Source organism: Cupressus sempervirens, chromosome 1 (assembly GCF_028749045.1).
Source record: "Cupressus sempervirens isolate cs-2001-9-10 chromosome 1, ASM2874904v1, whole genome shotgun sequence".
NCBI lineage: Eukaryota > Viridiplantae > Streptophyta > Pinopsida > Cupressales > Cupressaceae > Cupressus > Cupressus sempervirens.
The window spans coordinates 763,444,303-763,470,868 of NC_143118.1; the positions used below are offsets into that span (position 1 = coordinate 763,444,303).

The 26,566-nt window shown below is 36.0% G+C and overlaps 1 protein-coding gene across 1 annotated transcript in view; it reads left to right on the top strand.

The window, feature by feature from the left end:
- Nucleotides 1–26,566, top strand: part of B73 (molybdopterin biosynthesis CNX1 protein / molybdenum cofactor biosynthesis enzyme CNX1 (CNX1)) — a 255,040-nt gene that overhangs the window by 139,311 nt on the left and 89,163 nt on the right. Inside the window, exons 8-10 of the mRNA XM_089789691.1 lie at nt 19,145–19,335; nt 19,978–20,082; nt 20,293–20,619. Coding sequence (XP_089645817.1) covers nt 19,145–19,335; nt 19,978–20,082; nt 20,293–20,619 — 623 coding nt within the window. The remainder of the gene's footprint in view (nt 1–19,144; nt 19,336–19,977; nt 20,083–20,292; nt 20,620–26,566) is intronic.

Genomic DNA, 26,566 nt, shown 5'->3' on the forward strand with positions numbered 1-26,566 from the left:
GTACAAGCCATCCTCGGCCCATAATGGCATCATATCCTCTCCTCTTCAGTGGGATGATGACGAAGTCTAGCAGGAACGACTGTGTTCCAATAGTCACTGGCTGTGCCATCAAGACTCCCAATGGTTTGATTCTGTGCTGGTCCGCTGTTAGCAACTGGAATGTAGGGGGGCACAATGTCGGCTGCCCTAACCTCCTCCAGGTATCCTTCAGTAACACATTGACACCAAACCCTCTGTCCACAATCGTCTCTATCAGAATAGTCCCCAAAATTCCCATCTCGACGACTGCCAGATGCCATTCGGATGAGAGGGCTAACAGCATTGGGTCCATTGCACTTGCTCCGCTTTCCTTCTCGTTTTGGTCCGCTATACTTGCTCCACTTTCCTGCTCCCTTCCGTGTTCTCCTGGTAGTTTAGCAGCTGGAGCGATGTTTGTGAGTGCTGAACGGAGTTGAGGTAACAGTAGTGTCCTTCAGATGTGTCCTTTCCGCTTGTGTTGCTTTCTGGATTTCTGCCCGTGCTTCCTCCAGTTTCTTCTTTTCTTCCGTCAGGTCGGGGTACAGTTTTGCTTGCTTTCGAGTGATTGCCAAAACCTCCACTTCATCCATTCCGATGGTGATCAAATTTACTCCGGATTTTGGGCACTTGGCATCTTCATGATCGTCCGGTCCGCACCATCTGCATAATAATTTCGGTGTGTTGGCCATTGTATAGTCTCGGGCAAAGTGGCCCCATGAATTGCATGTGCGGCATTGAATGATCGCCAATCCGTTTGTATTGTATTGAATTCGACTTCTGCTGCTGTACACTCGAAAGTGTCCCACTCTAAATCCTTTTATCCAAACGATTCCATGAGTTTGAAATGCTTGGATGCCGGCTTAGAGCTCCCTATCCACGGAGTGCAAGCGAATATATTTCAAGAATAACAAGGCTCTTAGATGAGCCTTAGAGATACTCTTCTTGCTAGTAAACCATGCAATGGGAGGTTCCAAAGACAAGATGCAAGAATGCAAATGTCCCAAGGAGTTCCTCAGAATGCAATGCAACTAAAGATTAAACTAGAATGAATATGAAAAGTGTAGCTATTCTAAGCATGGATGAGAGTGTTACAATCCAAATATTAAGCTATGTGAGATAGATTATTGCAAAATAGAAGCTAAACTAACATGCAACATGAATCTAAGCTAAAATGCTATGGTATGAGAGAATGTAGACAAGAAATAGAAGCTCTCCACAAAGCTCCAAAGAAATCTGTTAGAAAACCTGCAGCATAACAATATTCAAAATGAGGATGGATCCTTTGAGGGGGAAAGCTCTCTCCCTTTTAAAGTCGTACGGACGGTAGAGATCAAGATGAAGATGGTGGATGATCAACGGTGGAATTTGAAAAGAGGAGTGATTCATGTGCACACACAAGTCAAGCAATAAAATATAAGTTGACTTGTCATATAAGACAAAAGTCACAAAGCCTTTTTTTTTAATTGCAAAATAGAAAAAGGACTATGTGTCCATTTTAAGTGGGTTACAAGAATGGAGTCTTTTATTTAATTAAAAGGGGACATGTTCTTTTAATCAAATAATGAACTTAGGATAGCATAGTCAAACTATAGGTTATAATCAAATAAATTGATTATTAGCAATTTGGTTTAGGTAAATGATTAAATTAATTTAGCCAAAATGCTAAGAAGGGGGCTAATAGTCTAGATGACCATTTTTAGGTGATTACATTTGCGCCTCTTTGACTAATGCGTGATCGATCTGGGAACACATTATGTCAAAGAAAATCGAAGCCAAGTAGGCAGTGGTAGATATAGATTTTTGATTCCGAAGAGTGAAATGTAGAAATAGATAGCAAGTCTTGAATGCACAGCCTGATAGCGGTAGTACTGAACACTAGGATCTGAAAAGAATTCTAACACCTAGCAAAGCGAATAGATCGAGAGCAAGTGATAAGGTCAAACAAATGCTCCTAAGAAATAGATAGCTGTAACAAACCCTTCTATCCAAACGATTCCATGAGTTTGAAATGCTTGGATGCCGGCTTAGAGCTCCCTATCCACGGAGTGCAAGAGAGTATATTTCAAAAATAAGAAGGCTCTCAGATGAGCCTTAGAGATACTCTTCTTACTAGTAAACCATGCAATGGAAGGTTCCAAAGACAAGATGCAAGAATGCAAATGTCCCAAGGAGTTCCTCAAGAATGCAATGCAACTAAAGATTAAACTAGAATGAATATGAAAAATGTAGCTATTCTAAGCATGGATGAAAGTGTTACAATCCAAATATTAAGCTATGTGAGATAGATTATTGCAAAATATAAGCTAAACTAACATGCAACATGAATCTAAGCTAAAATGCTATGGTATGAGAGAATGTAGACAAGAAATAGAAGCTCTCCACAAAGCTCCAAAGAAATTTGTTAGAAAACCTGTAGCATAACAATATTCAAAATGAGGATGGGTCCTTTGAGGGGAAAAGCTCTCTCCCTTTTAAAGTCGTACAGACGGTAGAGATGAAGATGAAGATGGTGGATGATTAACGGTGGAATTTGAAAAGAGGAGTGATCCATGTGCACACACAAGTCAACCAATAGAATATAAGTTGACTTGTCATATAAGACAAAAGTCACAAAGCCTTTTCTTTTAATTGCAAAATAGAAAAAGGACTTTATGTGTGCACTTTAAGTGGGTTACAAGAATGGGGTCTTTTATTTAATTAAAAGGGGACATGTTCTTTTAATCAAATAATGAACTTAGGATAGCATAGTCAAACTATAGGTTATAATCAAATAAATTGATTATTAGCAATTTGGTTTAGGTAAATGATTAAATTAATTTAGCCAAAATGCTAAGAAGGGGGCGAATAGTCTAGATGACCATTTTTAGGTGATTACATTTGCGCCTCTTTGACTAATGCGTGATCGATCTGGGAACACATTATGTCAAAGAAAATTGAAGCCAAGTAGGTAGTGGTAGATATAGATGTCTGATTCTGAAGAGTGAAATGTAGAAATAGATAGCAAGTCCTGAATGCATAGCCTGATAGCGGTAGTACTGAACACTAGGAAGATGATGTTAGGATCTGAAAAGAATTCTAACACCTAGCAAAGTGAATAGATCGAGAGCAAGTGATAAGGTCAAACAAATGCTCTTAAGAAATAGATAGCTGTAACAATCAGCAATAGAGTATTTCTGCTCCCTCGGGATCGAAATCGAAATGAGGTAAGGGGACATAGAAACAAGCTAGATATGAGAAAATCGAGAATATAGCAATGTCCAAGATGACAGATAGATGATTAGAGCCTAAGAATGACTATAAAAAAACTGATAAAATGCCCCAGTTTGACTAGAGTTGACCTTGAAGGATATAGCATAAAAATTAGGCCGAAACGAGTAGAAAGGTGATTTTAGACATTAAACAGTGAATTGAAGTAGATATGAAGTATGGAAATGATGAAGACATGAAGAAATAAAGATGCTCCAGTGATGATTCAGAGATTAGACCTCAAAAGGTCAGCTAACTGCTCAGAAGAAAGTAGAATTTTTAAAAGACAATTTTGACCATCAAGATGAACTCGAATTTAGATTTCGATCCCAAAAATGAATCTAGGATGTTTAAATTATTTAAGAGGTCAAAACTTTATATAATGTGATGATAAGATAGAAAAGAGATGAAGCGAAAGATTAAGAAGGTGAAAAGACATGAACAAGAAGAAAGTAAAGAAATATATGAAAGGAGTTAGCCAACATGTCTATGAAAAGATGAAGAGAGAGTTCTCCCCATATGCAAGAATGCAAGACTAATCTAGAAAATGAACCTAAAATGCAAGCTAAAATGCAATGTGGTTTACCAGCAAGAAGTGCATAACATTTAGACTCTTAATTTCATCATTGAGCATTTATTAGGGACATCATGAGATCATACAACCATCACTAGTATAACCACGAGGATATGAATATGATCGATATCAAATAGGGATGTGGAAATCCAATCTAAGCATCAGAGACATGTAAGTCAAGATAACTACGCGATTAGATTCCCTAAGTTTAATTTAGCAAGATTACACTTGTATTAAGGCATAAGTGCCAGAATAAACCTTGAGTGCGGTCTTGTGAAACAATCAAGGATGATACATTTATAAGTCAAAATGTTGAATAGGTCAAGCATAAATGCTTACAATAGTATAGACAAACAAAGTATACCCACAAGCAGAATTAAAGAAAACATGCCCCATGCCCCTAGTCTTCTAGTCAATGACATCCTTGAAAGACTATTAGGAATGGAACATATAGTAAAGAAATCATTAGACAGGACACAAAGTAGATAAAGATCAGCATAGCTCAGTTGTTTAAGTGTTAAAGTGTGTGTGTGTAAGTCACTTGACCATTTCGTCAAGACTTGATTCTGATAGTGAGAAATATCGCGACATCTGAGATCGTAAGTAAACTATCTGAAAAGTGTTGAAAAACACTAGATTTTAAGGTGGGGGAAGTGTTGAGAAACACTGTTTTGTGAGTTGTCCAAGAAACCCTAATGCACAAGAATACCTCAAAAGGCTCAGCAGCTATGCCCCTGCGACGAGGACAAGAAACAATTCCAAGCCAGGAAATGTGTAGCGAAGTGGATGATTGAGACCGATAGACATAGGTGTGAGGGTTTCAAGTAGCGCCTGTTTCCAAGTTTTCACCACTTGACAGATTTTTTTAAGACTTTTTTCAATTTTTTTGTATTTTTGTATTTTTTATTTTTTTTGGTGATACATCAAAGCACCTATTGCTAGGTTTTCACTAATATGATCATTTTTTCAGGACATTTTCTGATTTTTAGGATTTTTTCAAGATCATATATGATATTTTGGATTTTTTAGAAGGTTTTAGAGATTACTAGTTCTCGAGCAAGATCACATCATTTTCTCCTAATGTCTAGCAAGGTATAGGACATGATGGAGAAACAAGCGAGTGGATAAGCAATAATGCATAAGAAAGGAATGTGAAGCAAGTGAAAGTGATCCTCAAGAACTGACTCCTCAAGAGTACCCAAGCTAGGGAAAGAGGTAAAATAGTCATATGAAGCATATTTTGGATAAGCAATGGAAGTAATGAGAAAGATAGCATGTAGGATAAGAAATGAAGCCAGCAAGTGAGATAGCATGTAGTGTGTAGTCCAAAAGAGTAGCCATGTCAAGAGACCTATGAGAACCATGTTTCATTTATTATGATCAAGACCAAGGGGTCAACTAGATAGTATAGCAATGGGATAGAGCAATAAGAATAAAGCTCAAGATAGAGGCTATGAGTGAATGGGAGAGCACAATAGAAACTCTTATGGATAAGATAGCCAATATGCAAAGATAGCTCAACATTGTCAAGATCAAAGAGAGAAGAGGGGATAGATGGATGGTGGAAGAATTACACATGATGCCTGTTTGCCAGGTTTTCATCATGGTACTTATCCAAGGTACCACAAGATGTAGTTTTCACCATAGGATAAATTTATTTCTCTTTACTTTTGCTACCAAGATGCCACAAGAAGTGGTTTTCACTAAGGCACATTTTCATTTTTTTCATTTTTTCTATTTTTCCTTCTTTTTTTTTTTGAATTTTTAGAAAGAGCTGAAGTTGTTTGAATGTAGATAATGTTCCTATAGAAAAGATAAGTCATGATAAGCCAAGACCATAGAAAGGTATGCTCAAAGATGTTGATAGGGTGATGAAAGAGAAATGGTAGTAGGAAGAGTATATGGAGGATAATAGTTCATGTATAGAAAGTTAGTGTAAGCTTTAGAGAATTTCATGAGGGTGGTTGAAATATTGTACAAGATCAACATTGACACACACCTTGAAGGGTATTGGAATGATGGAGGAATCATGGATGCAGTAGCTTGAGGTTTAGATGTATGAGGTGGTAGAAGAGATTTGGAAAAAAGTGGAGTGGAAGGCTTTGGAATAATTTTAGGAAGATTTTTGGAAGAAGATGGAATGGAAGCCTTTGGAAGCTTGAATGTCAACTTTGAAATATTTTCAATATTCAAGTCTTTTAAAAGAGACTTGGGAATCTAAGATTTTCCTCGTTCTTTGGGTGCTTGAGAGTGCATTTGGATAATGATGGATTTAGGAACCCATATTTTCTTTGGTTTAGTTCTTTGAGTAGTGGACCTTTGCGGTCTCTTTTGTGCATTCTCCTTCTTAGCATTCACATGTCGATTAGATGGGACATAGTTATATTTCTTTTTCAATGGATTCTTATGTTTATTTTCACTTCCAAAGGACTTGGGATTTGTGGATGAATAAGGATGATATGACTGGTTTAGATGTATAGATGGGTGAAAAGTCATCAAGGATGAGTGTCTTTGTTGATCTTGAGGTATTATAGGAGAGCTAGGGAATGAGCTATGAGTGAATGTAGGAGATGGAGGAACATAAGGCCCCAATATGGATGGAAGGTTTGAATGCTATAGCTTAGATGGATAAGGACCAAGGATAGATTTAGAAGATGCAAAGGGATAGTGGGAAGGGATATCAACATCTTTAGAATGAGCAACATGGTCAAAGCCATCAATAGACTCATAAGTACCTTTGATAGGAACAACATTTTTAATAGAAGCACTTGAAGCTTGAGCACAATTTTGAAGTGGATGTGGAGAAGTAGAACATGAGGCGATGCTTTGATCTTGACAAGTAGCTTTGGATAGCATATGAAGAGAACTTTTCTCATAATTTTCAGTAAGCTCAAGGGAGATAATGGAAGTGGTATCTTCATCATACTTGGGGGGTGGACAAGATATAGGATATGGAGGGGGAAAATATTGAAAGAGATGAAAGGGTGCTTGATCTTGATCTTTCTTGAAATTTATAGCTTTTTCTTTTTGAGAGTCCTCTTGACATGGAGCCACTTCCAAGGACAAGGGAGAATGAAGAGTGAATGGAGAAGTGCTTGGATTAGGTATAGGAGTGCATGAAGGTTGAGGATGTTTAGGATTAGTAGCATGGAAAAGGTTTGCAGCCAAGTGAAGGTTAGCTTGAGTTTCTTTTAGAGATAGCCCTTGAGCATACACGTAGTCAATGTGGAAAGCATTAGATTCTTTATTTGATGGAGGCATGTTGGAAAGATTTGAAGTGTTGGGAGATGCACGAGTGTTGGAAGAAGTGGAAGATGTAATAGAGCTGCTACTAGACATAGGTTCATTAATGTAATCTTGCTCAACAAAAGTATCCTCATCGCATGAATCATTAGAGGTATCAATAATTCCATTATCAATAAGATCTTGGATTTTATGTTTTAGCTCAATGCAATCTGAAGTACCATGCTCATTATGTTGATGATAAGCACAATAGATATCCAAGAATGGGTTTCCATATGAGCTAGACTTTGGTAACATGATGATCTTATTGCTAAGAAGTTTTTGCAAAGTGTCATCATAAGAATCTTCCAAGGGAGAAAAAGTTCTATCAAAATTATGTCTAGAGTCCTTTTTCCGTTTCTCAAGTGAATGGTATACATCCATGTCTTCATCATTATCTTGGTCAAAGATAGGTCCATCATGAAATTTTAGCATAGGCTCAAAGGAGGTATCACTTGCTTTTTCTCTAAAGAGGTCTTTAGATCTAGAAGATGAAGACATTTGATGTCTTGAAGTAGAGCATGTAGACCTAGAAGAAGAGGATGACCTCAAAGAAGGTGACTCACATGCATGTAAAGACCTTAAGGAAGATTCATGTAATGATGTAATCTTCTCCTCTAACCTTTTCTCAAGTTTAGACTTCATTTCTGTCATGCGCTTAGAGAGATGAAGGTAAGAAAGATCATTTGTCTCTTCTAGTTCTTTGTATTGCACATATAGATCTTGGAACTCTTTAGCGGCATGGAGGATATCATGATCATCTAGATTTGGCTGAGGTTTGATAATACAAGCTTTAGATCCCATAGTGATAGATAGATAATCAAGCATGAAGGAGACTAGAGGAAGCTAATAAGGTGACACAAGATAACTTGATGTCCAAACTAGAGAGGTAGATTATTCACTTGCCAATATAGTAATGATAGAGTAAAGTGACTTGTCAAGAAAGTGTTCAAGTTACTTATGACACTAGTGACTCAAGTCAAGAGCTAGGCAAGAAGCCAATAGCTAAGTAGATAGAGCAAGTGGGGTGACAAGTGAACAACTTTCCCAACCTAAGAGTGCAGTCAAGAAATCAAAGTAACCATTTTAGCAAAAGGATAACTAGCAAGCATGCATAGACCATGAAGACAAAAGACCTAGAGCAGTAAGACCAAAGAGCCACTTTAAGCATGTTTAAGCACTAGAGACATAACAAATCATAGCTGAATGATGAAACCCCCCTTAGTAAGTAACACAAGAAAATATTTGCGCTTGACATTTTGACTTGGTTGACAAAGTTTGACAATAATTGATAGCATAGCAAATTTGATGTTCAAAAGAAATTTCTTTCCAAGCAAGATAGTGACACATAGAGTAGTCTTCAAACAATCAAGCAAGGGACAAAGCAAACTTGCATGATACAAGCATATGTGAGGTCTTAAAAGAAATCCCTAGAACTATCGTCATGTGTATGTTCAAAAGATTTTCACAGGTTTAGCACATTCAAGAACACATCAAGCAATATCTACCTAGAAGTCATGGTTCATTACTCAACAACTTGGCCCACACTTGATGCTCCTTTGCCTCACACCAAGTGGTTTTCCACAAGAGATATTGGCTTTGTCATGGAAATGCCATAAGCACAACCAAGGGAACACATATGGTGAGTGTAAAATCTTGGGGTGATCCGGGTAGTCTACTAGGATCGATCCTTGCACCAAGAAGTTGAGCGGCTAAAAAAGGGTAGTTACTAACTTAGGGTGTTTAGATAGGGCTTCCGTTCGTAGTGTTCCTCTTGCTCCCAATTATGGGACATCTCACCTTGCGATGAGTAACCGATCTCGCGATCACAAGAGTACTTTAAACATTCTTGCCTAGTGATCTCGCTATGGTCGAAATTCCATAAGCGATCACACTAGGCAAAGACAAACACTACGTCTACCAAAGTTTTGTGTCCTTGGTAGCCTTGAGTTTATAGTGGGTTGGAAGAGCCAGGTAATTGGCTTGTCTCCACTTGGGTCGTTCCACTTAGGTTGTCCGAGAGCAGGCCCTCTAAAGGATTCTAAACTACACAAAGAGTGGATCAACTTTTGGAAGTCAAGATTTCTGATTCACCACAAGGGTGAAGAGCATACTCTCCTATTCCAATCATTTTCTCCCAAACACACCAGGAAGATTCAGTTACCTCTTGCTTTTGAAACCAAATGGCAAGTCAAGATTTCTGATTCACCACAAGGGTGAAGAGCATACTCTCCTATTACCAAAAGACTCCAATCACAAGTTTTATGTGCCTATGAAAAATAAACAATAGGTTAATGCCACACATGAAAACAAAAAAGCAAGAAATTTTGGGTTTTTATGCTTTGGGCAGCCCTGCAAACAATGTTAGTAGCCCTTGCGCATTTGAAGCTTTGACATGCGTTCTTTTTATGCAATGTTTCACTTTTTTTCATAAGGATGGCAACCTGTAATCACAACTTGTTAGCACCAAAAGTTAGTGTGAAATAACATAAAAATCTGCAATAAAACGTGGTTAGTTGCCTCAAAAATCCAATTTATGTTCCAACCAAGTGCATGCAAAGAAAGTGCAAGTTAATCACAAATGCTCTCATTTTTACTCTTTGATTTTGACCTGGTCAACAAGATTGGACTTGTTTGCTATGATTTCGGATCCAAAAATAGAAATGAAAAGAAAAGACCCCTACTAAAAATCAGAGAGCTTTCCAAAAATGTAAGAAATTCAAAAAAATCTCTTCATTTGCTCCCTAGAGATCGATTTTGTCAAAACAGGCCAGATTTATCAAATCGAGTTTTTGATCGCTAATACGACCTCAAAAGTCAAAACACAAAGAGAGTACCCCTCTTAGAATTGAAAAAGCTTTCTGAAAATATAAGTTTTTCCGAAAAATGTGCTGATTTGCGATCAGAAATGGCTTTTTATGAAAAACAAAGAAAAAATTAGAACTCCTGCAAATCATGTCAAAATTTTTTGAAAATTGGACTGAGACATTTTGAACACATACTTAACTTGCAAAAAAAATTTCAGAACCAAACTCCAAGTGGTTTAAAATATATGATCAAATCTTTAAACCAACTAAGTTTTTGGCCTTCAAACCAATCTACTTATGGGTTGGCCTTAAAACCAAAGTGATAATTCTACAAAAGCACTTGATTAGATCCAATATGCTGCTGTAAAAAACTAGAAATAAGAAATGAAAGAAAATGGAGCTAGAAACTTGATTCATGCCCCACGGTGGGCGCCAAAAATGTACACTCGAAAGTGTCCCACTCTAACCCCTTCTATCCAAATGATTCCATGAATTTGAAATGCTTGGATGCCGGCTTAGAGCTCCCTATACACGGAGTGCAAGAGATTATATTTCAAGAATAAGAAGGCTCTCAGATGAGCCTTAGAGATAATCTTCTTGCTAGTAAACCATGCAATGGGAGGTTCCAAAGACAAGATGCAAGAATGCAAATGTCCCAAGGAGTTCCTCAAGAATGCAATGCAACTAAAGATTAAACTAGAATGAATATGAAAAGTGTAGCTATTCTAAGCATGGATGAGAGTGTTACAATCCAAATATTAAGTTATGTGAGATAGATTATTGCAAAATAGAAGCTAAACTAACATGCAACATGAATCTAAGCTAAAATGCTATGGTATGAGAGAATGTAGACAAGAAATAGAAGCTCTCCACAAAGCTCCAAAGAAATCTGTTAGAAAACCTGCAGCATAACAGTATTCAAAATGAGGATGGATCTTTTGAGGGGGAAAGCTCTCTCCCTTTTAAAGTCGTACAGACGGTAGAGATCAAGATGAAGATGGTGGATGATCAACGGTGGAATTTGAAAAGAGGAGTGATCCATGTGCACACACAAGTCAACCAATAGAATATAAGTTGACTTGTCATATAAGACAAAAGTCACAAAGCCTTTTCTTTTAATTGCAAAATAGAAAAAGGACTTTATGTGTGCACTTTAAGTGGGTTACAAGAATGGGGTCTTCTATTTAATTAAAAGGGGACATGTTCTTTTAATCAAATAATGAATTTAGGATAGCATAGTCAAACTATAGGTTATAATCAAATAAATTGATTATTAACAATTTGGTTTAGGTAAATTGTTCAATATATACTTCCTCTTCACAATGATACTGTTCAAGAAAGCTATCTTTACATCCATTTGATGTATTTTCCATCCCTTGGATGCAGCAATAATGATAATGGTTCTTACTGAAGTGTAACGTGCAACCGGAGCAAATGTTTCTTCAGAATCAATTCCGGCCTTTTGAGAAAAAATCCTTGCAACAAATCTGGCTTTGTGTTTTTCAATGCTTTCGTCTGGTGCATACTTGATTTTGAATAGCCATTTTGAAGATACAACTGATTTGTCTTTAGGTCTAGGAAAAATATCCTAGACATCATTTTTAAGGATGGATTGATATTCCTCTACCATTGCATCTTTCAATGCTTGACATTTTAAGGCTTTCTCAACATTAGTTGGTTCTGTTTTTGTGGGTTCTGTCATCAAGGCAACATAGCAAATTTTGTTTCTTATTTTCTTACTTTCTTTAAATACCTCATTTGGTTCCACATTGTTCTCTCTAATTATTTTTCTAGCCCATACTGGTCTTTTCTTGTAATTTGAAACTTCATCATTCTCAGCATTAGATGCAGAGGTGTCTCTGTCTTTGAGAAAACTCTCCCTCTGATTTCCAGTTGAATTATCTTCTATGGTTTTCTCCCTCTAATTCTCAATTTTGTAATCATCTTCTATGGTGTACTCCCTCTAATTTTTCACTTCCTTATCTTCTTTGTTTAAGGATATTTAGAAAGCAACATCTTCGTCAAATTTAACATCCCTAGTGATTTCAGCATACTTCTGTCCTGGAATATATACTCTGTATCCCTTAGTCGTTTCACTGTAGCCAACAAAATGCCTTTCTTCCCAGAAGGTTCTAATTTAGACCTTTTCTATTTGGCAATGTGAATGTAGACTTGACAACCGAAAATTCTCAAATGACTAAGATATGGTTTGTTTCCTATAAAGGCTTTTTTGGGAGTTATGTTCTCTAATGTTAAATGAGGAATTCTGTTTTGAATGTATACAACTGTATTTGTTGCTTTGGCCCAAAAACAAATAGGAGGTTTTGATCATGCATCATGGCTTTTGCTGTTTCTATAATAGTTCTGTTTTTTCTTTCTGCAACCCCATTTTGTTGAGGATTATAAGGTCCTTCGTTCTCCCTTTTAATCCCAACAGAAATACATAATTCTTTGAAGATTTTAGATGTATATTCACCTCCATTATTCAATTTTATCATTTTAATTTTTTTTCTAGTGTGATTTTTCACTAGGGCTTTAAATTCTTTGAATTTTTGTAAAACTTCATTAGATTCTTTAAGTTTTAGAAAGTATATCCAAGTTTTCCTAGAGTAATCATCAATGAGCATCACATAGTACAAAAATCCCCCTAGTAAGGGTGTTCACATTGGTCCACACAAAGCAGTGTGAACAAGTTCTAGTACAATTTTTGACTTGTGTTTACTTATAGGAAAATATCCTTTCTTATATTTTCCTAAAGCACATCCTTTACAAGTACTAACATGATTAGATTTGAGATGAGCTCTGCTCGTAGTGATTTTCCCTATAGTAGGAAGAGCACTAAAGCCAAGGTTTTAATCTTTTATGCCAGAGTTCACTAGAGTAATGAATTTCATGATATAGTGCTTGTTTTTTGTTTTTAATACATAATTTGTACAGGCTTCCATCTCTAGATCCTATAGAAATGACATTCTTTATGTTGGAGTTTTTAGGCCATAGTAACACTTTATCTTCATTGAAGGTGAGATGATATCCTTTGTTGGCTAGGGCTGAAATGGAAATCAGGTTTCTTTTTATCCTTGGTACAAATAGCACATCTTTTAATTGAAGAGTTTCCCCTGTTCTTAGTTGTAAGGAGCAGGTCCCAATTCCTCTTACTGGATAAGTAGAATTATCCCCGATTGTGACTTCTTCTATATAATGCTCTTTGAATGTTTCAAACTGGTTTCTGAACCCAGTTATATGTCTTGAAGCTCCGCTGTCTATTATCCAATTGTCATTACTTGAGTTTAATTCACTTGACAAGGCTAAACAGAATAGAAGATTTTCAACTTCATGGGATTTAGATATGGTAGCTTGAATTTTCTTTCTTTCCGAACAAAGTTTTCAAACGTGACCAAATTTATCACATCGATAGCATTGAACTTTGGATAGATCTCTTTCTTTGTGATATTGAGAATTATTTTCTTTCTTTTGTTTGAACTTCCTCTTCTTTCCTTTGTTCTTGTTGTTTGTATGTAGAGCTTGAATCTCCCCTTCCTTATTTGTGCAGATTCCTCTTGATATTAGCTAGGACTCCTCTTGAGTGCACTCATTCTTGAGTTGATCAATATTTGGAAGTGAGGGACGACTTACACATTGAATGAATGGTTCTGATGATATAGGTAATCCTCTTAGAGCAATTAGTGTAAGTCCCCTTCCTTATTTGTGCAAATTCCTCTTGATATTAGCTGGGACTCCTTTTGAGTGCACTCATTCTTGAGTTGATCAATATTTGGAAGTGAGGGACGACTTACACATTGAATGAATGGTTTTGATGATATAGGTAATCCTCTTAGATCAATTAGTGTAAGTTCCTCATCATCTACATTGTTTCCAATAGTGGCAAGTTGGTCTCTTATCTTAGAGATTCTTAAGAAGTAAGTCGTCATTGTCTCTCCTATGTTTTTTTTTTATATTCATGAGCTGATGTTTTAATGTCAGTATTCGACTTGCATTGTTTATTTCAAATGTATCTTTTATAGTTTTAAATACGTCATAGGCTGTTTTCAATGTTGCTATTAAAGGAAGAATATGATCCCTAACAGCATCAATAATAATCTTCTTAACTTTACTGTTACGTTTTTTCCAAGTTGTCTTTTCAGGTTCTTTTTCAAGCATCTTAAGATCTTCTTCTATGAAGGAATCTAGCTTGAGTTCTTCAAGTAGGGCTATAATTCGTATTTTCCATGAAGAAAAGTTTCCAGCCCCTTCCAGTCTATCTTCTACTTTGATTCCAATCACCATTTTGTTTGAAGTTGATATAGTCTTCTAAAAAAAATACTTGTTCCAATCTGATTTATGATTTTCCTCTAGTTAGGTTCTGAAACCATGTTAAGATTATAGATCTTTTCTAGAGAATAATCTGAACTCTTATTATTAAATCTGAATAACTGTTGTACAGTTATTAATATCTTTTTTGATGTCTATTCTTGATGTCTTTTAATATCTCTGACTTTATTGACAATATGAATCAGAACTTGTCTGATTTCTGTGACTTTATATATAACCAAATCTGAGATAGAATGTTTGATCTATTAATTTGATGATTGCTGGAAATAGTGCAATGCCACTGTAATTGATTGATTAATTCACAACAGCCATCGGTAAACATATATATGAATTCTGGGGTACACAATCATGAAGGGTTGTGACTCCCCCATGACAAATGCCATGGGTAGTCACAGCCCTTTCATGGTCGTGACTCCCTTACATTTCCATCTACTAGTGTATTGGGCATGTTAACTAATTTACCAATAGTCATATCAGTGGCTTTGTACCAATCCAAAACATTGTTACTGATTAATTTGAATCAGCTGTTACTTATTATCATTTTAATATATATATATATATATATCATTATTATATCATCATCACAAATTTATATATCCATCAATATATTAAATTCATAGTAATAATAAGAATACTTCAATCCGAATGAAGCTATATTCTTAACAAGAGGACCCTATTGAGTGTTATGGCTCTGTTTGGTGGGACTTGCTATTTGTAGCAAGTCAATGGATAGTTCCGATGAGCTCAGATGAGTTAGAGGAGTTGAATGATGCTCTTAGTTTTATTTTTGGCTTTTGGTTTGGGTTCCAAGAATCTTGGAGGGAGCCTCTATTTTTAGTAAGTCACCCTGTTAGGTTCATTCATCATCTTCCTTGATCAAGATCACTCTTGTGCTGTCAAATGTTGATTCTGATGCTTCTTTAGTCATTTTTGAAAGACAGGTGAGTTATGATTATTATTTAAATTTAATTAAAAATGCTAGGGTTGCTAGTTTTGTTGGTATTGTATACTGGTCACCTTAGTGTCACAGCTCTTTGGAACCGGGTCGAATAGTTTTAAATCTTGGGTACAGGAAACAATGGCCTTGTGTGTCAGAATATCATGATATTGATGAAAATGTCAGTTTTGGAGTCAAAGGGAGTTAATTAATTATATTATTCAAATATTTGCATAAGTATAAAGCAAAGGGATTTTAAGTCAAAAGGATCTTCATGAAGCTAACTGGTGGAGTGATAAGGAAAATTGTTTTATTATTGTAAAAGCAATGGCTTGTTGCATGTTTAATTGTTCTTGGATATCTTTTGTTTGCATTTTGTGGAGAAGTTGGTCTTGAGGGTTTTGAAGAAATTTCATGGCTAGACGCCATGTCTTTGCTTATACTTTGAGCCATTCTTGATAATGGTGAATCATGCCTACTAGTGCTGCATTTGTGGATTGTGGAATTGGATTGATTTGCATTGGAGTCCAATGTTAATTGCTGGGTAGAAACAACTGAAAGCACAAGGAGTTCTGTGAATTTTTGGAGGGCTGCATTTCAATAATTCTGGGCAGCATAATGCATAACAGACCTGTGTTCATCGCGGGAAGGGCTACATACAAGTTTTAGAGGCTGCAAATTGTAAAGAAGGGTCATATGCAGGTGTCGGAAGGCTGCCAAGGCATTCCTCTAGCTGGCATCTAATTTGGAGAGGGTTTAATCATCCATTTCTGAGATTACTTTCAACATACTTCAACATTACCAGGTTTCATAATAATATTTAAGCATTTGTGTATTGCAATTTGGCGTTTTACATTGCTTCATGATTGTATATTAAGAAATAAATTGAATCTCTTTCTTTTTTGCATTGTTATATGCTTTTTTATAATCTGCAAAAAGCAAATATTTGAAATACATAAAAAGAAAAATTTATTTGTCAGCATAGAGCCAGCAGGGCTAATTACACGGTACACTAATAGTCTACTTGACTCCCCTATTGGCCTCCCCAAGTCTGTGATAGCCTGCAGAACTTTCACCTAACAATGACCTTTTTGCTCTGCTTCTTCTTCCAGAGGTCTTCAGAGATGGCTCAGGGCCCCTTCTCACCCTAAGGCCTATTCTTCGATTCTGGACTTTTTCTCAGCTATTAGGGGCAGTTAGGTGGTTTTTTACTTCTTGCTCTTGTTTCATTTTCTCTTGTTGGGCACTGTTTGGTGTTTCCTTTGTGGCCAGGCATCCTGCTTTGTTTCAGCAATCCCTTAGACCCACAAGTTGGTCTGTTGTTACCCTGTATGGAAGGTTCCTCATTAACAGCTTCCTTCGACATTGTCCATATGGTTCCTAGTTGTGCACGTCATACGGTATGATCATTTTTTTTAGTGTTGTAGGACTGAGTGTCTTTCCTTCCATACAGCTTGCTTTGCACTTTGCATGTTCAACTGATTTTGTATGACATGCTTTCTATACAACCCTGCCCCATCCATATGGCTTGTTCCTATATGACCTACTACCTAATTCATACAGTCTAATGTCGCTCCTATACAGTACCTTGGTGCTCCTTCACAACCTTGGCATCACTCTGACATATTACTATGCACCATATATATTCTTTCTCTACCCTTGTGTATCAGCTCAAGAATTTAGGGACGCTGCTAACAACTGGCATCCTACAACAAAGTACAAGCATCAATTTTAAGTGGAGAGTATGTCTTGATCCTAATTTTGACATGAAATCTCTATCTTTTGACTACATCACATTGTTTTTGACATCTTATAAGATCATGAAAATGATTCACAGTCCCTTTACTGCACTGGTTGCATTGTCCTCAGTCCATCACTAGGGGTGGTGCCCCTTGAACTTGCTGGGGTTGTTGCCTCAAAACCCTCATTTAATTTTTCAAGTACATTACAAGTATTGAGTCTGCATAGTTGAAGTTGTTGTCTACACTCTTGTCATTAATCTTCCCGAATATTACTTGATGTAGTTAGTATCAATGTCTATTGTTCTTTTCAATAGTATTCATTATTTGACAATGTATTAATTGTTCGTATTAAGTTGGTTGTCACTTTGGGGTAGTTATATTGGTTGATGGTTTTGTTCCTCCTGGAAATAGTCGGATCGTACAAAAGATATATTGTATTGTCAAGGGAGGATGATGTAGTGGGATAAACTATTATCCTGGGCTGATCATCTCTGGTCTTCTTCTGTGTAATAATGTCATTAGAAAATAAAGACATTTTATTCCTGTATTTGATGTGCATTGCCATCTTTATAATTATTTCATTTATTTAATGTTGCAGCGGTAGACATATTGCGGTCTTTAATTTTCATTTTGCTATACTACATTTCATTTATTGTATTTATCTTCATGAAGTTGTCTTCTTCAGGGCCATATTAAGAAGAGCTATCATTAATGATGACATGAAAAATAAAAAACAAGCACAGTATTTACAATTAAAAAGTGCTTTACAATATTTACTCGCAATCTCAATTAAAGTTGGATTTAAAATAGAAAAGACAGAACTTAGAAGCCCAGGCATAATTTTCCTGATTATGCAACCAACCATTTTGGATGAATATGTCAAGTTGTAGCTCTTGTTAAAACTCTTGTGTAACTTTCTTGGTAGGTTCTGTTCAATTTTGAACCAGAATATAGTAAAGGCAATAAAATATAATAAAAAGCAACAAGAACACCAGAAATACCCTTGGAAAACCCTGCTTCTCTAGGGGAAAACCCAACCTCACCAAAGAATTCTGTTTTATTAAATAACAAGGAATGTCTGAGCTCAATATTTTCTCTCTTCTGCAACTAAACAAATTTGAGGAACACACACAATGTTTGCTCAACTATTAATTGACTGATAAACAATAGAGAAACTTCTCCAGACAATTCTACTGAACAGCAAGGAACACCAGAATGAATACAATAGACAGACGATATTCTGCACCAATAAACAACTACATAAATTTAACAATGTGCTCTGCACTATACATTAAAGACACTTAACAAAAATACTAGCCAAAGACAACAAATCTCAGAAACAATGCAATTCTTTTTTTTTTTTGTATCAGACCAAGTCTAACCGAACTTCCATGCATATGATCACTGACTGAATGAGTAGGATGCCGTTTTTCTTGAAAGATGAAAGGAAACTGTTGTTACAAGGAACTGAGTCACTTCAACAGTTATGCGATGCCTATTCAGATACAATGCGATGACCATTTGACCTCAAGCAGTTACACACTGTGAAACAGTTGAGTTCTGAAGAGTCACACACGAAGGGTGACCACAGTGCTCAGCAGACACGCACGCATTAGGTCTCTCATTTCCCAGTCCTGAGAACTCATCGTATACTTCAAGAAGCACAACTCTTCTCAAGAAATACCATCGAGAATTTGAGGCTCTTCAGTCTCAGAATGCTTGATCATGAGAAGGAAACAAGCATTGCTGAATAGAGACAATGCAATCATACCACCTGTACGTTGTAAAGTCACTGCAGGTATAGAAAATGTCTCAATCAGTTATAAATTTTAACAGATTCATGCCCATTGTTTCTAATGAACACGACAACATAGCCATATTGGTGTCAATATTTTTCTGCAGCTTATTTTGCAGGATTTTTTACAGGAAAATTGAACTTTCATTTGTTTATCTATTTATGGTTCCAATCAAAGCTGTAGAAAATTCTTGTTGAAGCTATTTACCTTCGCGTGGTATTTATAAAATTCCATTTGTGTGAAAACTGAGTGACTGATGCGTGATTCAAAATTTCAAATGCTTTTAGTAAGTTGCTGGAGGTATTTTCTTTGTTAAACATTATTTTACTTGCCCTTTGTGCAAATGTTGTTAATCTTGAAAGTAGTTGACATGTCATATATTTCATCTGCATCTACTTGGGCCTCAATTGCAGGTTCTCATGAAGCCAGGAAAGCCGCTAACATTTGCAACTATAGATATTGCAGCAACAGAGACAAGACCAGAAAAGAAGATACTTGCCTTTGGTCTTCCTGGCAATCCTGTTAGTTGCCTGGTTTGTTTCCATTTAATGGCTGTTCCTGCAATCCGATGCTTAGCTGGATGGAGAGACCCTAAGCTTCGCAGGTATTATAGGATCCATTTTTAAAATACAGAGATCTGTCTAGGTTACAAATTCCTACTGTACCTGTCTCAAGATATTTTATTTTAAGTTGTTATCTATCTATGCATGTTGAAGGTAACATGTTTCTTATGTTCACCTGCCACTTATATTAAATCCTTTTTGTGGTCTGGTTAGTGATTAATTCTCAAGATATAATTATTTTTTAATATTTATGCATTCAACCTGGAAGCTACACCTGAATATGTCAGTGTTTTTTTCCTAAATAAAAGTTCTCAGATGCCCAATGATTTTTTTGGTGTTTACCACTGAAGAGACAATGGAAAGAAATCATTAGGGCATATATATCTGGGATTTGAGTAAAGTTATTTGAATGTAAATGGATGAATTTTGATAGGTCGTTGCAAAGCAAGTTATGTCTCAGGCTTTTTGATAGGAAATCAAAAGTTCGAATTTAAACTAGAACAAAATTTTCCATCACCCCTAATTAGATTGTTTGACAGCTGTCTTGTGCAAAGAGTTGAAAATGATGTGGTGAGAGAGTATGTCTTAGGTGTAATTTATAGATGACACACCTTTTGATACTTTCAGGTACTTGCTTGTGGTTGGTCTCGATATCCTTTTACTAACTTGTATTTCTCTTACAGGGTGCATGCTTGCATTTTAGAACCAATAAGACTAGATCGTTTTAGACCTGAATATCACCGGGCTACAGTTTGGTGGGAACAGGACAATGGATCTGGTAATCCAGGGTGAGCTTCATGCACACCAAATTACATTTCATGCTTTGCAATGATTATTAGTGAATTGTACATGCTTTACATTTCATATACCTCTTCATTGTGATTAATATATTTAATTTTTTTGCTTTTCCCTACTCTGAGATTGTTTTTTTACATTTTTTTGTCTCTTTTTCGATTTGTATGTTCATGACCCTTATTTTTGCCTTCCACTACATCCAGCTTTGTTGCTGCGAGCACAGGCCACCAAGTTAGTAGCCGTCTTTTGAGCATGAAGTCTGCAAATGCACTGTTGGAATTGCCTGTAGGAAATACAATTCTATCAGCTGGCACTATGGTCAGAGCACTATTAATTTGTGATATCAGCAATATGACCACTTTTCAGAAATCAGTATCTAAAGAGTGTGATTCAGGGACTGGTCAAAGTGCAAGTGGCCACTATGGAGGTACAAAAAACAGTTCAAAAGCAGAAAATGGTAATAAAGAAATCAAGGTAGCTATCTTGACTGTCAGTGATACTGTTGCATCAGGAGCTGGGCCAGATCGAAGGTGAGGATTTTGAACAATGCTCAATTTTTGGGATTTTGGTTTACAGATTTAAATGCTGTCGTATCTGAAATGTATTTTAATAGGAAAAGGATTCAGTTTTTATGTAACACAACTAAAAACCTACGTTTCACTGAGTTTCTGGGATGGTGATGAGAGGGAAAGGGAATGTATTTTGGGCACAGAACTTTCGGTGGCCATTTCATGGGTCAGCAGTTTACAATGAAGGGGATGCCTATATAAATATAGAGAAAAAATTTCAAATAGTTATATGATAATATTTGTTACATCCCAATTTTTGCCCTAATTTCTTTTTAGTTAAAAGATAGCCGTTGTGATCATGTGAAATGAATATAGTTTATAGCCGTTGTGATCATCTGAAATGAATATAGTTTATAGCCGTTGTGATCATGTGAAATGAATATAGTTTATAGCCGTTGTGATCATGTGAAATGAACATAGTTTTTAGCTGTTGTGCTCATATGAAATGAATATAGTTTATAGCCGTTGTGCTCATGCGAAATGAATATAGATTTTTCTTTAACCATTGTTCAATCAGTTATTATGTATGATGAAATTCCTAACGATATTATTTAATTATGAAATTGATGTTTTGGCGAGAATGATTGTTTTGAAGGTTGCACGATAAAGACTCGTTGAGGAGGGGAAGCATTATGAAATGAGGTCATATGGAAATGGAATGATCATATGATATAGTTATCAGGAATATCAAGGTTGATCAAAAGTCGCCATGGCAGGATTGTTAAAGCTTGACAACAAATAACAAAGTGGAAAGTTACATGAGCTAAAAATAATATAAGATTTAAAAAAAAAACTAAATAAGAAAATTCTTACCTTTATTTAATAGTAATATCATTTAATAATAAATCATTATTTTGGTTAAAATCATAATTAAATATTTGTAAAGTGGCACTATTATATTAGATTTATAATACAATAATGTCACCTTATTTATACTTAATTATAATTTAACCAAAATAATAATACAACATTAAATTATATTAGTAAAACCTTTATCCACCTCTTGTTCCAACTATTCATATTCCAATCGATGGAATTTCAAACCGCAATGTATTCTTGTAACGGCAGAAGATGTAAAGCCGTGCACATCAATTTATATGTTGTCTTGTCGTTTTCGGGGCAATAGGAAGAAGAAACTCGCCTATTCACGTTCTTGCCTTGGTCTGAGATTTCGTTTTTTCTGTAACCCAAGCTAGTGCATGAAAAAAAAAGTCTCTCTCTGCTGTGAGTAATCGGCCCTGGGTCTTCCATCTAAAACTCCGTCGACCCCTCTGTTGAGCTTCCAACGTTTGCGTTAGAGTCTGGTTCCTTTACAAAATCATTCAACTGTATCTATGTGAAGTCATCCTTGCATACAGTCTGAGCTACGAACTTCAGTGTGGGCTGAAGACTTCTCCAATCAGGACGCACAGTATACTACAAACAAGTAAGGGTGAACTGGAAATGTTTATATCCTCTTTGCATACATTTCATTTCCTTCTCTTTTCCTATCCTCTTTTTTGAGCCGAGTTGAATCTCTGTGAATAAGATGAATGAACAGATTGATCTATATTTCCTCACTTGTGCTTATCATGTTAAGTATAATATCAACCGAGTTTTGCAAATGTTGTCCAACAATAAGAATAACTAGTGTCTAAGACAGAGTTGATAAAGAAATTAATAAGACCTTTGATCTCTTTTATTGTCTGATTTTACCTCAATGATATTTCTTTCTTGTGTGAAACTATACCAATATTAACGCATGACATAAATCTGTGAAGTTAAGTTATAAACTGTTTTGAATCAATCCATAAAAACCAGTAATAAAGATCAAGTCTGAATACTAAGGAAGATTTGAGTAGATAGAACCAAAATCTTATGATTAAGATGTAATGGATTTAGGCATCGAGGAATCACCAATTTAACGATCTACTGATGGTGAAAAGTGTAGATGAATCTGTCACAAGAAAAATAAGAAAGATTATCAGTAATTGTTAATAAATAAATAATCTGATTAGCTCATGTAAACCCACTTTGAAGAATTAATTGTCAAGCTGAGCGGTGGAGATCGGGTTATTAAAAAAAACCTACCTTTGAAATCCCTGGCCAAGGCGATAAAAGGGCGAACATGCGACAACAAAATGATCATGTTGTTGTCCTGATACTTCAACTATTCAATCGAATAGTTGTTGGGACCTCAACCCACCTGAATACTCCGATGACTGGATCGATGAACATCCCAAGCGTGACCTTAGGGTAGGGAGGGCCGTTCTATTTATTTAGAACTTGTGGGGGATAAGTAAAAAGGTCCGCGGCTGGGAGGTTAAGCCTACTTTAATGCTTCTCCTTTCACCAAAGTCAGAGCTTGGTCAATTAATTGGAAAAGTCTTTCAAGTAAATCAGTACGTATCTTTGTTTTATTTTTATTTTTTTCTTTATTTCAATAACTGATAGATTCTTCACTGTAATTAGATGTATCATAAATTGATTCTTTAAGCATATTAGATACAGTTTTCTGTCAACAATTTAGAATAAATTTGATAATCAGTAATGAAAATAGATTTAGAGTTTTAGATTAACTTCAGTAGTAGTTTTAGATATATCTTATCAGATAATTAGAATATTAAGTTCAGCTGAATTGTAATTGTAGAATAACCTGATGATACATAAAGATGTAGAATAATCCAGATGTTACATATGGTATCAGAGCGCTGGGTTCAACACTGAACTTGGGCTCATCACGTCCATGAAATCTAATAAAGATGAATATAAATACAGGATGCTAGTACGTAGAACACCCCGCAAGAAAATCCGACACCCTATATTTCCTTATCTCCTACAAAATATGACTAAGTATGACTATTTTTGCTGCTCTGAACCTCGAGATGATGAAACAATGTATCAAGCCTTACAAGGGATGAAGAAGGAAAGGATTCGATGGACCCCGACCAAGAAAGCAGCGTACAGGGACAAATTGATTCAGATTTGGAACGCTCAGCAGAACAATTCCCTTCTTCACTTTCACAGATCTTGGATGGTATGGGACATGTACCAAATAAAGCCAAAAGTTGCAAAACAAAAATAAAACATATTCTATGAATGAAGGTAACCTCATTAGAGGATTTTTTTTTTTTTGTAATAAAGGATTGCTTTGTCAAGCAATGTTAAATAAGATTTTTGCTTTGTTGAGCAATGTTTTAAAAATTATCTTTTTGCTTTGTCGAGCAATAGATATGTCTTTGCAATCCTACTTTGTTGAGCAATAAGATATAATTTAATTTTATTTGCTTTGTCGAGCAATGGATATGAATTGTAATTAAAGATTTGCATAGATGTGCAATAAAATAAATAAATAAATATTTTGGCAGCAATGGGGATTAAACTTTTGAGCAACAAAAGCTAAACTTTAAACTTAATTGTGTAAACTAACAGGTGCAACTTCTGAAAATACAACATGAATAACAATGAGGATGTGGAAAACCGAGAAATAGTCCGAGAAAATCAACAAGCCTCTAATGAATTATTACTTCAAATTCTTCAAGAAGCACAATTAAAATTAGAATCAATGGATAAAAGAATGAGTGAGATGGCAGCCCAGATGGGGCAACAACGTGAGGAAATGCAAGAGACACCTAGAGTTGAGTCGAAACATAATAGGACTCCCTCCCCTAAGCAAACTGATAAACAAAAGAAAAAAGAGATTGTAGCTGATTTATCAGCTGATATTAAGAAAATTAAACCACCAAAATTCAGTGTTACTGAATTTGAGGAAGAAGCCGAGACATGGTTGACGGAGATGGAACAATACTTTGAGATTCGGAATTTTTCAGAGACTTCTAAGGCTGTTTGGGGTATATACCAATTCACTGGGGAAGCAGCAACTTGGTGGGGAAACACTAAGGTAGAGTTGAACATTAGATCTACGGACATAACCTGGGAAAAGTTTGTCAACATATTTAGAACACGGTGGCTACCTCAAACCTTCTATGATCAGAAACTCATGGAGTTTCAGAATCTGAAACAGGGGGAAATGACAGTTCATAAATACTAAAAGTAAGAAAGTTTATCATGGGATTGAATAATAGAATAGGGGGAGCTGTGGATGTTTTAGCTCCACGAACCATGGAAGAAGCCTTGGAAAAAGCTGTGTGTCAAGAGCATAAAGTAAAGAAGGATGATTCCATTAGGGACAGCAAGAGAAAAACCAATTGGAATTGAGAAGGTGCAGAATCTGGACCACCAAGAAAACAGTTTAAGGACTTTAAGAATAACAAACCTGATAATAGAAGCAGTGAAACCAGAGATAATCAGGGAAACGTTCATGTAAACAAAAATGACAGGAACAATGAAAAAAAAGGACCACCAGGAGGTTGTTTGATTTGTAAAGGAAATCATTTTAAAAGACAATGTCCTAACCTCAATCAGCAACCACGCCCATCCTTGCCGCAGCAACAACAGGTTTTTCAACAAAGAATTCATGCAGCCCTGGGTAATCAACAGGTAGAACAACAAATAGGCCCCATTGAAACACCGGGTAAGATTTATGGTAACCCCGTAACTATTCTTATTGATATTGGAGCAACAAAATGTTTTATTTCACCTAAATTATTAAGTAAATTTTCAAAAAGATCTGGCTTTATGGCAAAACCGTGGACAGTCGAATATGCAAACCAGACAAGGGCTAAGGTAGAGCAATGCTTATTCGAAGCCCAGGTTGACTTTCCAAACTTCTCTACAGAACTAAATTTATACGTAGCACCCTTAGGATCTTATGATATTATTATTGGAATAAATTGGCTCAGCGAGCACAAAGCTAAGGTAGATTGTCTTGCCAAAACAGTAAGTTGTGTAGATGACCGAGGTAGGCCTACAAATATTTCAGGAGTCAAACATAAAATAAGAGCCCAACAGATTTCAGCAATGCAGCTTAAGAGGTATGGAAGAAAAGGTTGTGAGATATTTGCAGTAAAAATTGAAGATTTAAGGAAAACTACACTCGGAGATGATTATATTTATGAAGATGGGGAAATTAAACAAAAACTAAAGGAATCTTTTGAAGAAAAATGTCCCTATCTAAAGAACTATCAAGATGTATTTCCTGAGGAACTTCCTGGATTACCCCCTTCTCGGGTATTTGACTTCTCCATAGATTTAGTACCCGGAGCAGAACCTATATCCAGAGCCTCGTATAGGATGACCACTACGGAACTAATGGAATTACAGATTCAATTGCAAGATATGTTGGATAAGAAAATGATTCGACCTAGTGTCTCACCATGGGGAGCCCCTATATTGTTCGTAAGAAAGAAGGATGGAACCATGAGGCTATGTATAGATTATCGGATGCTTAATAAGGTCACCATAAAAAATCGGTATCCGTTACCTAGGATAGATGATCTATTTGATCAGATGAAGGGTGCGACTGTGTTTTCAAAAATCGATCTGAGATCAGGATATCATCAGCTGCGAATAAAGGAAGCAGACATACATAAAACTGCCTTCAGGACTAGATATGGACATTATGAGTTTACAGTCTTACCATTTGGATTAACTAATGCCCCTGCAGCCTTCATGAATTTAATGAACAGTATATTTCACGATTGCCTAGAGAAATTTGTGTTGGTATTTATAGATGATATTCTTATTTATTCTAGGAATGAAGAAGAACATCAAAAGCATTTAGAGATAGTACTACAGAGACTTAGAGAACATAAATTATATGGGAAATTATCAAAGTGTGCTTTCTACCAGAAGGAAATTCAGTATCTAGGGCATATAATTTCAGCACAAGGCATAGCAGTAGATCCATCTAAGATTAAGGCAATCAAAAAGTGGCCAATACCCAAAAACGTGTCTGAAGTCAGGAGTTTTATGGGATTAGCTGGATTTTACAGGAAATTTACCAAAAACTTTTCAAGAATAGCTTATC